Source organism: Dermacentor variabilis, chromosome 8 (genome assembly GCF_050947875.1).
Source record: "Dermacentor variabilis isolate Ectoservices chromosome 8, ASM5094787v1, whole genome shotgun sequence".
Taxonomy (NCBI): Eukaryota; Metazoa; Arthropoda; class Arachnida; order Ixodida; family Ixodidae; genus Dermacentor; species Dermacentor variabilis.
Window position 1 is genome coordinate 148,086,580 of NC_134575.1, and position 18,213 is coordinate 148,104,792.

The 18,213-nt window shown below is 45.9% G+C and overlaps 1 protein-coding gene across 1 annotated transcript in view; it reads right to left on the bottom strand.

The window, feature by feature from the left end:
* Positions 1 to 18,213, bottom strand: part of LOC142590661 (uncharacterized) — a 94,653-nt gene that overhangs the window by 6,516 nt on the left and 69,924 nt on the right. The window contains exon 5 of the mRNA XM_075703047.1: positions 11,624 to 11,775. Coding sequence (XP_075559162.1) covers positions 11,624 to 11,775 — 152 coding nt within the window. The remainder of the gene's footprint in view (positions 1 to 11,623; positions 11,776 to 18,213) is intronic.

An 18,213-nucleotide genomic window follows, 5' to 3' on the forward strand; every position in this document is an offset into this window, starting at 1 on the left:
TTTATTTATGTTTACAACAGCAATAACAACCGTGCATGTACTTATATAAAAATGCTCATCAAGTACTTATTGAAATAAAAATTTTGTATTGTGAGAAAGTGTTGCACGCTTGAGAGGAATGCTACAAGTGTCGTCTGTTACGACGCCTGCTCGCTGCAAATGCAAGACTTTTCTCGCAGACAGGCACTTGCGAATTCTTTTGTTCTCTCGCTCTTTCGAAAGGCTACGTCAGCTGTCACGATTGCTGAACGTCTTCAAGTACTTTTAAGCAGATCTGCTGGACTGCTAGCAAGGATGCTTGAGTACGCATCATTTTATGTTGACGTACCGCTTCCGAAGCGTTACAGCGTGGCTTTGCACTTACCCATTTTGAGACACTAGACTACAGCCAGGAAGCAACAACCTTTCCTACCACAAGTAAGTATGTGTTCTTGAAGTCCTGAAACACGCATTTCAATGAGCACATAAATGAGCAATGCGTAATGAAGCCCTCAATAAAATTTGATTGTCAAGCCACTAGAAGTGCAACTGTCTATGTCTTGTATCAGTAGAGCCTTCTTTCTCCTATTCTCAAGTTTCATAAAGCATGTAACCCTACAGCACCAACCTAACACACTTAACAAACCAAGGTCCAAATGGTCAAAACATGTTCTTTCAACGTTTACGATGCTGTTGCTTTCTGGTCAGGGCTTTGACACCACACCGCGACACAAACATCGTCCCAGCCGCTGGCCCAGCGCGCTATCGCCACTTCGAGCAAGATAACAAAGGCAGCTTTGAGTTGCACTGTCCCGCTACAGATTATAGCAATTGCGCTTGGAGTGAAACTAAAAGTGCCAAAAAATACTTGACAAGTTTACCAGTCAATAGAATGCCAATCCGTAGCCTGTACTTCCTATCATTCCCATGATGGTTGAACGATCGCAGCGCCAGATTTCCCTCCAGTTATACTAATATGAAACTGTACGGGAGCAAGTATGCGGCAGTATCGCTGACAAACTGTTCAGAAAACCGGTGTGGCACCTGACACTTCATCGATCCACCGAACACAAAAACACCACCCAGCACCACGTCACCTGGCTCACACACGTACACATGGACAACCCTGATGCTCTCTTGAGTACACTCTGCGACACATACACCTCACCCAGCACATCAGCTCCTCTCCCCTCATATAAGTTACAGCCGAACCCTGAGCTAGATACCGACCTCACAAAAGTGGAGGTCCGTGCAGCCCTTTTGACTCCCCACACCAATACCGCAGCCGGCCCTGACCAGGACACTAACACAAAGCTCCATAATCTGGACAATCAACTGATTACTTGCATCACGGAGTACTTCAACAAGTGCTGAAAGGAGGGTGCCCTCCCCAAGTCCTGGAGCCACGAGAAGGTAATCAGGGTGTCTACCAAGTTGACATTTCCAAATTCCCTGAGTTTTCCAGGTTTTCCCTGAGCACCTTTGCAAAATTCCCTGAATGAGCCAGAACTTTGTTTTATGTCAAGACAGGCTGACACCACATTGCCCGATGCTGTCACTCTCTAGTAAGCATGCTGAAACAAAAAAAAAATGACTTAATCCAGTTTGAATAGTAAGGATTAATATCTATTTTATTTAAAAAGAAAACAGAAGGAAGGTGTTAGTAAAATGCACAGCGAAAGAAATGGTAAAGCCCATTCCAAATTGAGTCGAACATCTTCAAATACGAATGAAAAGGAGATGCATACATAAGTAAATATTTTTTAATATGAGCTATTTCTACCAACTGATAGCAAGCTCAACTGTATATGAGGCCCTGAACTTTGTCACAACTAAGGTTCTCTCTCAGCAGCTGGGAAGTCCACCTCAACTGTCCTGACATACTCTCAGCCCGTACACAACATCTCAGTGTTGGGTTTCACTGCTTAAAACAGTTTATTTTGGTTTGGATGAGGGACACCTGTATCTCAGCGTCAGTCAACACTTAGTTTTTTTAGCTCAAGCTCCTTCAAAAAGGCGGCGGCACCCTTCCTTTCCCGTTAATTCCTCAGTGCGTCGGTCCTTTCCGTTCTCATCCTCCTTCTACCACGCACCACATGGATCATCTGAAGCATCCTCTTGGTCAGTTGTACAGTCAACGTCCGATTTTTCGAATTCCCTAGGGGCCGCAAGAACATATGAAAATCGGGCAGTCCAAAAATAATGAATGCCTGTCTTTAACTGCCCTTAATGGCTAAAGTTGCCACAGGCACGCCCGGAAAGAGAGAGGGAGAGAGAGAAAATGATAAATGAAAGGTAGGGAGGTTAACCAGGACTGAGCCCGGTTGGCTACCCTACACTGGGGAAAGGGAAAGGGGAATGGAAAGATTAAAAGAGAAAGTCCACTGGGGATATCAGTCGGTCACTCAGTCCGGATCACAGACGCTGACTCAATCCGCTATCTTTCAAATATCGCAGCAGCGCTTTTGTGGCCTTTTGTAGCTGCGACATGCGAGGCCATGGTCCCAAGATCTTGTTCAAGGTGAACGGCTTTCCATCTAGCTGATTGAGAGCTGTGCAGAGGTCTTGCCTTTCATCTTCAAAAGATGGGCAGTAGCACAGTAGGTGTTCTATGGTTTCCTCGACACCGCAGGCATTGCACTCGGCGCTATCAGCCATTCCAATCAAAAATGCACATGCATTGGTGAATGCGACGCCCAAACGTAAGCGGCACAGCACTGTTTCCTCATTTCGCGGAAGACCTGGTAACAGCCACAGTTGCATAAAGGGATCGAGGGAATGCAATCGATGTTGAGTGAATTCAGGTGTGTGCCACTTCTCCAATGTCAAAGAGTGCGCTAGCTTGCCTAAGTGTTGGGCTGCATCGGTCCGCGATAAAGGTATAGAAACAAGGGTTGCTCCTTCGTGTGCTTTCCTAGCAGCTTCGTCAGCGAGGTCGTTGCCGGAGATACCGCAATGACCAGGCAGCCACTGAAACACGACGTCGTGTCTTTTCGTGATCATGTGATGGTGCATTTCTCGTATCTCCGACACGAGTTGTTCACATGACCCGCGACGAAGAGATGACAGAAGACATTGTAAGGCCCCCATTGAATCGCCCGAAAAAGCTCTTAAGGCCTGCCACTACATTTACTAGGCATATCGATGCTCGTACTGTGACAGGAGATGGGGGTGCACGTGTGTATAATTAAGGAATACATACTGCGTCCCGTGAAAATTGCCCCTTCCCACGCTTGTTATGTTTCACCGCCTAACACTAATGTACTGATGCAAAGCTAACTTTCGGAGACTGACATTACACAACGCGCTGTGCTCTGCGAGCTTCAAAGCCAATCGCGAGGATTAGAAAGGCGGAGTCGGTGCCATTGGTGATAGCGGCGAATTCTTTCAATGAAAAACACGGCACCGCGAACATAGAAGCAGCTAGGCCTAACGTTGCCGCGGTGGTGGTTACGGCTGCCAGCGGATTTGCGTGCGAGAGTGCCGGTTCGAGGCGGCGAGATAATCAAAATAGCGGCGGTGGCGGCTTTGATTAATGCCATTTCAGACCTGCAGTCAGGACAATATACATTGACTATATGGAGTACGTGGTGGTGCCGCGAAGCCGTGCTAATTATCGGGCATGTCCGAAAAATCGGGCGTCTAGAAAATCGGTCGTTAACTACGCTGGCAATATATCGTGCCGATGACACGGCGTCAATGACGATTCGTTGCTATTCCTCTGTTGCTGGAGCCAGCATTAACACGACTTTCGTTCCCTTTCAATAAAGTTACAGCTAATTTTTCCTGATAGAAGCACAAATTCCCTGAGTTTTCCCTGAGTTTTTCCAGACTGTTCAAATTCCCTGAGAATTCCCGGTTTTCCCGGTTGGTAGACACCCTGGTAATCTTCATCCTGAAGCCCAACAAATCCCTTACACTCCAAAACCTTCACCCAATCTCGCTAACCTCAAGTCTCTGAAAGTTTTTGGAGCATGCGGTATCAGTGAGGCTCACACAGCACATAGCAAACCATGACTTATACTCTCATAGCAGGGTGGGATTCCACCCCAATTTGTCCACACAAGACGCAATATTGCAAATCACCCATGAAATCTTCCATCCAGGCCACACCATTCCAGGCCACACCAAGGCAGTCTAGGCTTTGGATTTACCAAAAGCCTTTGATTGTGTTGAAAATCATGACTGCACTCTCCCCACTGAGTGTAGGTGCACGTACGTGCACCTATATTCAGGCATTTCTCACAGCACACACGGCTCAGCTTCCCTTCAGCTCGCTCACCTACCCCACATACTCTCTAAAAAGCATCGGCACACCGCAAGGGTACATCCTACCTTTCTTATTTAATATCGCTCTTACACCTCTAGCACAACAATTGGCCACTGTTCCTCACCTGAAAGATACTCTCTATGCTGATGACATTACGCGATCGACCATCCATGGCAGTGATGGCACCATACATGACACCATCTAAGCAGCCGACAATCTGACCCAAAACTAGTTAGCTTAGGACTTTCTTGTTCCCCAGAAAAGTCCTGGCTGCTCTGCATCCGTACCTAGAACAGCAACTTGCCCCGTTCCCCTATCATCACCAAACTGGATGGCAGAGTGGTACCAGAGGTTGAAACGCTCGAGATACTGGGTATGCAAATCCAGAGTGACTGGAAGCACACCACTACACTTCGGAGGCTCAAGCGGGTAGCAGGGGCGATCTCGCACTTCATCCGGCGGGTCTCGGGCCACCACAAAGGAACGAGGGATAGTGATCTATGCCACCTTGTTCACGCTTTTGTACTCAGCCGTGTGCTCTACTCCACCTTCCAGCTCTCTTGCTGTGAAACTGACGGCACGGATGCTCTCATTTGTCGGGCATAGAAAGTTGCTGCCTACCTTCCCATATGTACACCTACCGACCGACTCTTACGACTAAGCCTTCACAACACAACCGGAGAACTTGTAGTGAGCAATTCCAAGCACAATAACTTCGTCTCACACAAACGGACACTGGCTGGCACATCCTGCATTCCCTTGGAATCTGGATACCAGCCAATGATCCAACATTATGCCCCATATCAAGACCTTTACACCACAAACTACTCATTAAGCCGCTTCCCCGTAACATGCACCTCGACAACCACGATAAGCGCTGTAGAGCTTGAGCTAGAGCACTCCACCGATATTATGGTTCAGAACCGGACGCCGTCGTATGGGTAGACGTAGCCTGCACGGGCGATGAAGCGGTCGCTGCCATGGTGGATCACACTCTTTGTCCCATCGGAACACACACACTCCCCCCAGAAACCTCCCCCAAAGCTGCTGAGGCAGCCGTCATTGCCCTAGCCATTGTCAATACAGAAGCATGGTATGTTTTATCAGATTCCAAAACTGCAATCCTAAATAGAGAGTTTTAGAATAGGGGCCCCAAACGTTTTGGGGCCCCAAAGAAATAGCGTCGAAGCCACTGCGCATGCGCGAGACGCAAACTGCGTTTGGGTTTTGCGTTGGGAACGCTATTTCACCGATTTAGAGGGAGTCCAAATACCGGCCCCAATAGCTTTGCGTCAGCAAACATGGCGGCACCCATCGAAGCGACGGCTCTAACCTAGCACCAAACTGGGTTCGCTTCGTGGTAACGAGTGAAGTTCGCAAGCTAGGAGAAGTGACTGCGGTTATCGCTTTCTCTCAAATAGCGTGTGTTATGAAGATTGATTCATTAGACGCCGCTGATTCCGAATTCTATTGTAGATTTTATGGCTCGTAGGCCTAACATGGCTAAGCTTGGCTGGTGAAGGCACGTAAAGTTGGTTTGCTCAAAACTAAGCGCAACTAATTGTTTGCTGCTTACAGAATAACCTCTAAATTGTAATTAAACGCGAATACACGCAAGTCAAAATTACTATTCCTATCATAAATTGGTATAGTTTATTTAATTATTCGTAATAGCTTTTCTTTGACGCCGTAGTGGCGCTGTCAGCGCAAGACGCTTTCCGCAAACGCAAAACCCTATTCTAAAACTATTCACTCCTGCGTGCCCCAACGATAACGCCCGCAAAGCTCTTTGGGGCCCCAAACTATTGGGGCCCCTATTCTAAAACTCACTAATTTCACACGAGACTGAGTCCACGCTTCTGCTTTTTTTTTGCATACTCCACTCTGCCACTGCACCCCCACCCTGTCATGTGGAGCTGATTTGGGTGCCCGAGCACTGCGGGAATCCTGGAAATGAGGCTGCCAACCTTTTAGCCCAAGGTTCTTTAAACCAGGCTCTTGCAGCCTCTGATCTGAAATTCATGAAGTAGCACGCACACACTTTGAACGAGCTGACGCATGCCTCCAAGGTGGCGTGGCAGCTGTACGTTCCACCGCACAAATAAATCCCTTAGCAATTGACAAGCAACTCTATGGTGCCAATTATAAACACACACTCTCCCTTCTCGTCTCACCCTTCATCACTCTCACCCCTGTTTCCTCACTTCAGCCTGTACTCTCTATCCTGAACCTTGCGCTTCTGTTCTCCATATCCTTTCTCATTGCCCAGCGAATCCTCCCCCAAGGGGCCTAGAGCACCTGAAGGACTGGAAGACACTGCTGCGCTCCGGAGACCTGGTTGTGCAGACTGTGGCTACTGACGGGATGCCAGCATTATGGACTAAAGGAACATAAACGCTTGAGTGCAGTGGGGTCGTGCGGGGGCCCAGGAGCCTGTGTGCTCCAAACTCCTCAGTCTATATAATAAGGTTTCTATGATGATGATGAAATTATTTCGGAAGCACGTTGTGACATAGATGCTTCAACGGCACAGGGACTGCCTTCCTCTGTCGATGTGACACATGAAAGTAAAAAATACTGCTCAATAATATTTTGTATATGTTGCAATTCCATCTCTTTGAAACAAACATTTTATAACCATTCCTTGTTTTTGCACTGCTGCATTCTGACTGTAAGGGCCTCAGTGGGAGGGGGTCAGGAAGAGGGAGAGGGGTATGTTGTGGGTGAAACTTGGCTCCCCCTCATTGAGAACCTTGCGTACGCCTATGGCAGTGAGATAATCAACATGGTGGTGGCAGAGGCTTCGATAATGCCCTTTTGGACCTGCAGTCATAGCAAAAAAGTCTGTAAACTCGGATGGCGAAGGATTTTTGTGTCCATAATTTCAGACGTTCTTATACGTTGACTCTAGCGGTACATGGCAGTGCCGCAAGGGTGTCCGATTTATTGGGATGTCCGAATAAAATCAGTCGTTGACTTATGCAGAAACAATTTTTACTGATTACTGGAAACTCTATATGTTACTGTTAACCAAATTATTATTATTATTATTATTATTATTATTATTATTATTAATGTTGTTGAAGTGCCTGTTTGAGTTCTTTTAGTGCGTGCAGGGACCTCAGATAATACAAAACGCATCCCTCGCAATTGCAATATTCAGGGTGTCTAACAGGTTGGCATTTCCAAATTCCCTGAGTGATACAGAACGATGTTTTATGTCAAGACGGGCTGAAACCATATCGCCCGATGCTGTCACTCTCTAGTAAGCATATGGAAAATTAAAAAAAAAAAAAAGAAACGACAATTCAATTTGAATACTAAGGAGTAGTGTTTATGCTATCCAAAAAAAATAATAGAAGGGAGGGGCTAGTAAAATGAACAGCAAATAAAATGTCTTCGAAAGAAATTGCAAATCGAGTCGGACATTCTCAAATACAAATAAACAGGAGATGCATACAGAAGCAAATATATTTTCGAATATGAGCTATTTCTATCAGCTGATAGCAAGCTCAGTGGTATGAAGCCCGAACTTTGTCACAATTGAGATTCTCTCTCAACAGCTCGTAAGTCAACCTCAACTGCCCTGACATATTCTCAGCCCGCACACGATGCCTCAGTGTTGTGTTTCACTGCTTTAAAGAGTTTATTTTGGTTTGGATGAGGGATACCTGCATTTCAGCATCAGCCAACACTGTTTTTTGAGCTCAAAACGGCGGCAGCATGCTTCCTTTCCCGATGTCAGTTTGAGATTAGGGACTTGACCTCGCTGTTATTTTGTGGCCCAGTTTAGGCGACTATAGCAAAGCATAGGACGAGCCCACACCTGCTGTAACTGCCAATAACCGGAAATGAGGCACGCATATGGGTTCCGCGAAGAGGCGACGCGGCAACACTCACGCGTGAAGAGAAAGCGGATTAGTAGCTGCACCGTAGAAAAGGCACTAGAACTGCACCCCCGCTCGGAACAAAAGGGTAGAAGGCCCGAGCTGAAGGGGAGCGTTCGGGGAGACGAGTGTGAAGATGAAAGTAGTGAGGTGCTTGAGGTCACCGCCACCACTAATGCCCATGCGCTCCCCAAATGTCCCGTCGACCGTCTCGGTCACGGAAATTGAGCGACGCGACGCTGCCCAGACGGTTTGATGTTTGGCATCCACGTGCACCTGCTAAGGATCCCCGTGAAAATGTCGGTAGCTTTACCACTTAGCCGGCTACGGCCGAGGAATGCTTTTGTGTGTGATTGCCATCGGGTCCCAATTATGGTGTCTGTATTTCAAGCAAACCGGCACACAGCTGCACGGGAGACATATTTCTCAGTACTGGCAGGGTAGCCCGCTGTCCGGCGGATATGGAGTTAGTAATCCGCGATTTCACGGAACATTCTCGGCAGCTTGCATGGCGGCCGTTTGCAGGTGAAAAGAGGGAAGACATCAGGGGCCGATACTCGCAGCCCAACGTAGGGGAGAGGGAGGTGGCACGTGTGTTTGAGAAATCCTATCCCCTGGCGTGTTCTAAAGAGTGCCACCAATGCCGTGTGCGGCACGAAGGTGGTTGTGCTATTGGTTACAATGATGTGAACTCGCATATGTGATTGGCTGGTTTGCGAATCCTTTGTACAACTGAGGGCTTAAAAAGTCATGTTTGGTTGTGTGGGAAAGAGCGGGGCTTCGGGCTTGGACTCGAACAGACGCTTCGGCGTTTGAATAAAACGTCACTTCGTCGGACAACGGCTCTTCCTTCGCGCTGCCACCGTGCACTCGAATCATCGAGGGGCGCCAACTTCGGACCTTCAACACCTTCCCTCCTTGACTACCGTTGACGCTACAAGAGGACAAAGGGAAAGGAAATTAACTCCCGTTCATTCCCCAATGCACATGTCCTTTCTGTTCTTGTCCGCCTTCCGCCCCTCGTTTGCCCCACAGACCATTTGAAGCATCTTCTTGGTCAGTTGCACAGTCCCCGTCCGACTTTTCGAACTCCCAAAGGGCTGCGACAACGTTCGAAAAATCGGGTGGTTGGAAAAAATAAATGCACGTCATTTACTGCCCTTAAGGGCTCAATCCGCCACAGGAACATTAGAAAACGCTCGGCAGGCTTGTCGGTACACATATTAGGCATATTGGTGATCGTACTGTGACAGGAGATACCGGGTGCACGAGTGTATAATTAAGGAATACATACTGTGTCCCGTGGCAATAGCCCCTTCCCACGCTTGTTATGCTTCACTGCAATACTTTTGCGTACGCTACACCAAGTAACATTTCTGTACAGAAGCAAGGCTGACTTTCGGGAACCGGCATTATGCAATGCACCATGCTTTCTAAGCTTCTAAGCCAATCGCGTGGACCACAAAGGCGTAGTCCGAGCCATTGCTGACAGCAGTGAATTCTTTCAATAAAAAATGCGGCAACCAACGGCAAGAAGCTTCATAGCAAACGTCGAAGCAGCTAGGCCTAGCGTTGCCGCAGTGGTGGCTATGGCTGCCAGCAGATCTGCATGCGAGAGCGCCGGTTCGAGTTGGCGAGGTAATCAAAATGGCACAGTGGCGGCTTTGATTAATGCCGTTTTTGACCTGCAGTCACGGCAAAACGTCCAAAAACTTGGACAGTGAAGAGTTCTGGCGTCCGAAATTTCAGACATTCTTATACATTGACTCTATGGGGTGCGTTGTGGTGTCACGAAGCCGTCCAAATTATCAGGAATCTGGAAAGTCGGTCATTGACTGTGATAGTGTGTGGCAACTCCTCCAGCCGACGACAGGGCGACAAAGACGATTAATTACGATTCCTGTCTGTTACTCGAGCCAGCATTACTCCGACTTAAGACCCTTTCAATAAAATTACAGCTAATTTTCCCTGATAGAGGCACAAATTCCCTGAGTTCTCCCTGAGTTTTTCCAGACTACTCAAAATCCCTGAGAATTCCCGGTCTTCCCGGTTGGTAGACGCCCTGAATATTATATAACGCTGGTTGTAAGTGAGCACAGTGACATCCATCCACAGTTGGTTTTATTTCAAGCAAGCAGCTTTTGACTTGCAAGAAATAATCGCAGAATTATACGCAAAATCTTGGGCACAAAATTGAAGACCTCCATCTTGAAAGCTTATTTCGGCCAACACAAAAGAAATCTTTACTGTTGCCATGTTAACCACACGTATAAATTATCTTTCAGAGATCACAAAGAAGTGTTCATGGCTAACCCGCTGTCCTAATAGGTGTCAATGAAAGTGCACCAGTATGCAAAATTAAAAAAAAAAATCAGAAAGTGGAAGATGGAACTAAAAAACCTAGGATGCTGTCAAAAAAGTGCTGTAAACTAGTGATTCACAACAATACGGGTAGTAGGAGAGTTCACGCTAATTTACTTTTGTGTGCTCAATCACAGCATCACCATTTTCATGACATTTGCTTTCATTGTACAGTAAAAGCGCACTAATTCCACCACCATTAATTCAGAAATTTGGATAATTTGAACAAGCAATTTGGTCCCAGCCAAAGTGCATATTAGAGTATGCAATTAAAGGTTCATTAATTTGGCAGAATTCTTCTGCACGCCAGATAATTCACACAGATGCTGACTGCCACCACATTAGAGCGTGGTAAAGGTGGTGGTGCTAGCACCACTACAGTGAAACCGAAATGTGGGACCCATGGCCATGGTCTTCAGTTGTTGGGACGGCAGCAGCATCACAGAGCGTCTGCTTCCCCCCCCCCCTTCTTTCTGTGCCCTCTTCGCTCCATAGTGGACCCAGTCCACTGAGCCATCAGCACCATTTTCTGAAGTTTTCTCTTTCATTGTTGCCATGTTGTTCGGTGCGGTGTTTTTCATTTAAAGAATTCGCTGCTGTCAGCAATGGCACTGAATGTGCTTTTGTCATTCTCACCCATGGCCTCGAAGCGTGGAATGTACCGGCATTAGATGTTGGTTCCCGAATGTCAGCTTCGCCGCAATAGAATGTTATGTAGTAAAGAATACCAAAAGTGGTAAGTGACCGCTGTCATGGGATGCCACATGCATTCTTTAAATATACATGCGTTGACCTGCCGTCTCATATCACTGTATGAACACCTATGTCTAGTAAGTGTAATGGCAAGCCTCTGGGACTGTTCTGGACATACCTGTGGCAATTTGAGCCCTTGGGGGCAGTAAAAGGCATGCATTATTTTTAATTTTTTTTCACTGTCTGGTCTTTTGGATATTGTCACAGCCACTAAGGCTTCCAAAAAACATGCCCTCCTGATTGGTCGGTGCACCTGTGGCTTACAGAGCGCTGCAGAAAACCAATAACACAGTGCATATAACAAAGTTGGCGTACAAACCCATGCTGTAACACCGCTACCCTCCCTCAGAGACAAGCGACCCACATCCCTCACCTTTAATCTCCTCTTCCTTTTTCCGTGCCTGCTCCTCGCGCTGCTTGCGGATGAGGGCGAGGCGTGCAAGGTCAGCACGGGCCTCCTCCGTCTTGCCAGCTGCATGCATCTTCTGATAGTGCTGCTTCGCACGCTGTTTCTCCAGTTCTTCCCTGCAGTGTGTCACAGCAGCGCCTCACAATAAGCCATTGTGGTACTAGGCACCAGTTGCATGCTTAGCAGACAACACTGCGGGAGCTACGAAACTTGGCTAGTCATAAAAGTCTCATTTGGTGCATTTCATAGTGCATTTGTTTTTATGTGCAAGTTTTCCTGCAGAATAACAACTTCATTTGTTAGAACCACAACTTCTGTACGTCGGGTTTATTCAAAATGTGCATTTGCATACTTTTAGCTTTCAATATGCAATATATTTTAATACGGTCGGGAGCGTAAGCAGTGCACTGTGGCCGCTGTTTGCAGGAATGTGTTACTCCACTTATTAAAACCTAGTTACTATGAACGTCACATTAACAAACTTTTCGTAAATCCCACGCTGACTGCTTGTGGTTTTAATGTAAAAGTATTTCAGTATTGTGAACTTTAGAAGATCAAACCTTTCAGAATAATGATTGTTATTTAATCTCCCTGTCACGTTAACAATGCCTCAGTAGCACCAATTCATATTTAGAAATCTGGGAATTCTTAGATTCCAGGGGTTTCACAGCAGCTGGAGCAGTAGGCTAGCAGACGACATGGCACACAAAGAGGACGTCTTTTAAATTGCTCCAGGGTAGGCGGGGAGCACGGGCTCGGAAAACGTGGGATGGTGCACAGGTGGAGGAAAAGATGGAAGGGGGACCTTTTTATTTTCTGCTGCGGAGGTGACGACACATCAGGTTTCGCGCGCTTGCTTTCTCAGTTGTTCATGTGCTGTCAGCTTATCAGGCGGTGCTGCTTGCACAAAAGTCAAACAACAGACGTCTCCTTCTAGTTTTACTGTTATTCTGTCTGAGGTGTAGTGTTTGCCAACGTTCATATTACCACGCTTTTATCTGTTCATTCAGCAAAGAAGCTGACGCAATTTTCTGTTAGCGAGAAGGTCAACATTCTTCACAAAATACAAGGGGGAGCTGTCATGGCCAAGGAACATGGGGTGGCATGGTCAATGATCACTACAATTGTAAAGAATAAGAAGAGATAATGAAACCACAGTTTGCCCCATAAGCAAAATGACTGTGGCTTCACACTTCCAGAATGTCACTTCTGGAATTCAGGAAGACGTGGTTTGAGAACTGATAGCCCAGAATGTGCCACTGCCAGACCTAATGCTGGAGAGATGGCGTGGCAGCTTGCTGCAGCTCTGAACATCACCGACCTCCAAGGTGCCTGCTGGTTGGCTCCACTGTCGGTGGAATGGAATAACCTCACAGACTGTGTCTGGCAAGGGCAGGGCAGCAGATGAAGCAGAAGCAGCCATGGGGAGGGAAGAATATTTCAGAGAAAGGGTAGAGTCATGTCTTGCGGACAACAATATGCTATAATATGGAACACACTCCCACACAGAGTAAAGACTAGGCAAAACTTCGTACAATGCTTAAAAAAACTTCTTTCATGAGTGCTGACAGGGTCTTTCTATTTGCATCCCCTGTTGTCATAACATAGTCTTTTGTTTATCCTACATTTTCTCTGTAACAATGCTTGAACCCTTTAAGGGTCGATTTTTTTTTACTGCAGATTCCAATTCTTCTTAGGGACTTATTTCGAAAAATGTTTATCGTAATTTTTCTAGGGTGGCCGTAAAGTGAGAAAAAATCTTTTGCGTTGGTATATATGCACTCTTCATTCATGAATAACAACAATAAAAAAGGAAATGAACTTATCAGAATTAAAATTTGATGCATCTTTATGCACATAGTCCAGGGCTTTGAAAATCCGCAGACGAGAATATTTCGCAAGTCTCAAATGTTCCTGCTCTTAAAACCAATATGTACGTCCATAGCGTAATCGAACTGCATAGGTGCGCGCACTCAAGGAAACTGTTTGGTTGTGTGCCCGTCAAACAAGCAACACGTGTGACAAACTTCCGTTAATCTTCATCTTATCGCCAACCAGCTAGGGCAATTAGTTTTCGCGAGTCTTAAAAAACCCGAAAAGAAACGGAAACGCATGCATGGTGGCATCCTTTCTATGCGCACCCCTGTGAGCACTAAACGATCGAGAAACAAGCGGTCGCCCTCTGAGCGGTTAGTAACTACATAGTCATCAGTTTCGAAAGCACAAAAAGCCGAAACCGCCATTAGCCCGCACGCGCACAAGCTTGTGCTGAAACAAACCATGCAACGAAAACCGAGAGGGAGGAGTGCAAAAAAAATTCCCTGTATTCCCACATAGTGGCAGCACATGACATAAAAGAAAAAGTTAGGAAATTGGCACACTTTTTAAACGTACAGACGGCACCATATATTTACGCCACTGACCCTAAAAGGGTTAAGAATGTGCGTTTAAGTTGTCTTGTACAATAAGTACACAGTTTTTCTTATGTCTGTTGTGTTATTGGACGCCAAACTATCCACCAAGGCTATAGGTCCCAACAATATTGTTTGTATGCAATGAATCAAAGGAAAAAGAAAAGGGGGAAAGAAAGAAGAAAAAAAAAAAAGAGTGCAGTATGTCACTGCTGTGAGTATCAGACTGACCAGCCCAGCATGACTGGATGACTCTAGAGCTGTCTGCCAAGTGGCTGCCCACAGTATATGAAAAGATGAAGTGGGGGAGGGGGGTACACCCCAATGATTGCCGACAATTGCTCGGCGCACAATTCAACATACAGTTTACAAATGTTATCTGGACTACCTGATTGATTGATTGATTGACTGATATATTCTTTATTGGTTTATCACATACACATGTGATGGGAGGCGAAGGGAAAACACATTCAAGAATGACTTGAGGGAGTCCTTTGCCCCCATACTGGCAAAGACAACAGCAGACGCACACAGATTTTGTTCACGTGGTCGTACACTTTCACAAAACCATCATATTAAACACAACATTGTCATACACTTTGACAAAACCGTAAAATTAAACACATCACTAGTTACTGTCTTACACAGGGCATCATGCATTAACATACGTCCCTTCACCTCAGCGTTGAATGCCAGCACAACATTTCATAACAACATACGCGTTGTAATAGTGGCATTAAAACTACCTACCACCTGCCACTGAACTGCTATCTCTACTTCAGCTACAGAAGAGCGGCATAACAAGGAGCGTGAAGTCGCACTTCCGAAAGTGCCTTGTTCAGTGGCTCCTCATAAACCTGTGCATGCAGCACTTGGCTGGCATCAACATCTGACAGGCAGTGGAGATGCTTGTCAGATGCCACCATCCAAAACTGTTGGGGGAAGGCAGGCTTAATGAAAGCAGATGGCTAGCCACAAACACTTTACAGGCGAGTTCTGGAATGAGGTTACATGGACGCCAGCAAAGCTGACCACAAGTGACATGTTTGAGAGTCTTCTGGACACAATGACTCATGGCAATGACTGCACCGACAACAATGTCACGGACTATGAGAATGCTGCAATAGCACCTGAAGATACAATTCTTCTGCGTATAAACTGTCACCGTAAATAGCCCGCACTCCCAATAGCAATGGCCTGGACAAAAGAGAATTTGAAAAATCCATGCATATAATCTGCGGAAATAACTGGATAAAACACTAAAAATAATTGAAAAAGTCTCTGTTCATGAATGCACGACTCATTCACGTTGTATCTTTGTCCAGTGGCTTTAACCTCCCCCCTTCACACACTGTCAATCTTCAGCGCAAGATTTGATTCAATTACAACCGTTGTGATTGGATCAGTCATGTGACACGTGACATGAATATGATCACTTCATGGCTAGCATTCACACAAGAGAGGATCATAGCGTAGATGGAGCAGCCCTCGCGTGAGGAACGCCAACAGAACACAGTCGAACCCACTTATAGCAATTTGTCTTTATTGAATAGTTGCAAAATCCTCTTGAAAATCCTGTGCAAAAGTATAGTGACGTACACGTACATCGAACACCCGTGTTCTACCCCATTTGATATATAACCCACTTATAATGATTTAAAATAACACAATCTATTGGTTAAAATGACATTTCAGTGCATTTACGATTTTCCAACCCCGCCTATTGAACTGCTTCCAGATATAACGAACACTTTTAAAATCGCTGTACTGATATAACTAATGCTTCGAACCCGGTCATGGTAAAAAGAGAAGGCATGCGAAGTACCAAGGCACAGAAGCGCGAACAAAACTGGGCGCCCCGTTCCAATCCAACCATGACAATGATATGGCCTTCAGGATAAGCACGAGACTGCCACACGCCGATTTCAGAAGCTGCAAAGCCCGTCGCTTGCTTTCAAGGCACACCTCCAGGAGAAGGATGCATGCAGCATAAACATAAGGTACCATGGTAAAACAAGTTTTTAATTTAAGACACTTTACATACACAGCGTGGTGTGTGCATCGGTGTGATGTCGGGTGCTATGACAGCGGCACTCTCGTTTTTTTGAGCAATTGTATGTGTAGCACCACACGCACGTCTATTTGAATGAATGATTGAATGTATAGTGTTTATTGGCGCAAGGGCCAGGTATGGCCAAAGAGTGCCAGGTCCATGGTGATGAGTTTGCAATGTAGTTATGAGTTCTATGAGGTTGATGTGACGTGGCTGTAAAGGGGCCTTAAAAATAATCGCTCTAGAGTGTGTAAAATCTATCTGATATAAGATTATGTCGATGACAAATGATGTGTTCTATGTGCAATAAAATCCATCGTGAAAGAATGACGCCATATAGAAAATATGTTAGATTGTGAAATTACCTGGAGCACTGCTGCCTCGCCAGAGCCCTTGAAACACAAGGGCCTAGAGACGTGTGCTATACGAAACAGCCATCACAGCGGCATCCTCTAAAGAGAGGAGACGCTACGAGTGTGTGGGGCTAGTAACATGTAATACAACATCTTTCAGGAAGCCTAGGACTGCGTTGGTGTCAAAGAGCAGTCTGGGCAGAGTAACATTACAGGATGAAGGGGTATGTGCTGCCTGTATGCTAGGGAAAAATGTTTCTTTCTCTCCGCTTCGGCTTTCCGACAATCCAGGAGGACGTGGAGGACGGTCAGCCTCTCCCCGCATCTACCACAGGTTGGAGGATCATTTCCAGTGAGTAGAAAGTTATGCGTGCCAAATGTGTGTCTTAATCTGATACAACAGAATAGGACATCTGTTCGCCGCGATTTTGTTATGGAGGGCCAAGAACCTAACTGTGGCTTTATCACGTGCAGTTTATTATTTATTTCTTCGTCCCACATGCGTTGCCAGTGGTTTTGTAGTTTCCTTCTTGAGAAAGGCTTCAGGTCTGTGACAGGGACCGAAGCAGTAGGATTAACTGCATGCAATGAAATTGATGTGGCCGTCTGGTCTGCTAGAACGTTACCCTCAATGCCCCTATGTCCAGGCACCCAGCATATAATCCCATGTTGGTTAGATATATATGCTTTACACAGGACGGAATAGAGTTAATTACTGGATTTTTGTGCTTACAGAGTGACATCTAGGCCTTCACAACACTTAACTGAGTTTTGGAGTTTTGTTTTCTTTATATGCTGCACAGCCGACAATAGTGCATAGGCCTCAGCTGTAAAGATGCTTGTTTCCCGATGCAGTACATCGGATTTCGAGAAGGATGGACCGACGGCTGCACAGGACACCCCCTCGCGTGACTTCGATGCGTCTGTGTAGAACTCTGTGCAGGAGTGCTTGTACTGGAGTTCCAGGAAATGCATTCGGATTTCGATATCTGGGGCCTGCTTTGTAACTTGTAGGAAAGATATCACATTGTATCAACTGCCACTCCCAAGGTGGTAGCAGCTTAGCTGGAGGCATTAAACAATGTTTGAGGAGTGGAACATCCATTTCAACACTAAGCTCCCTCACACGAAGTGAAAAGGGCTGTCTTACAGAGGAACAATTACAAAAGAGTGTAGCATATGTCATATCGTTAACGGTGTTAAAACACGGATGTTGAGGATTAGAGTGAACTTTCAGGAAATATGTTTTGCTGATGTATGTTCTCTGCAGATGGAGTGACCACTCATTTGATTCTACACACAAACTTTCAAGGGAACTTGTTCTAAAAGCGCCAGTGGCCAGTCGGATTCCTAGATGGTGGACCGGATCTAGCATCTTTAGCGCGCTTGGGGCGGCAGAATGATAGATCACGGCACCGTAGTCCAACAGTGATCGAATGAGGCTCTTGTAAAGATTCATTGAACATTTCCTGTCGCTGCCTCATGTTGTGTGGGATAAAACTTTCAGTAAGTTCATTGTTTTTAAGCATTTGACCTTGAGATACTTTCTGTGTGGAATAAAAGTTAGTTTAGAATCAAGTATGATGCCTAAGAACTTGTGTGCTTTGTTCACAGGTATTTGCTGACCATACATTTCGATACTGGGATCTGCAATGAGCACATTGTTTCTCATAAAAAGCACGCAAGAACTCTTGTTGGGGTTCACTTTAAATTCGTTTTCGTCTGCCCATTTGGACA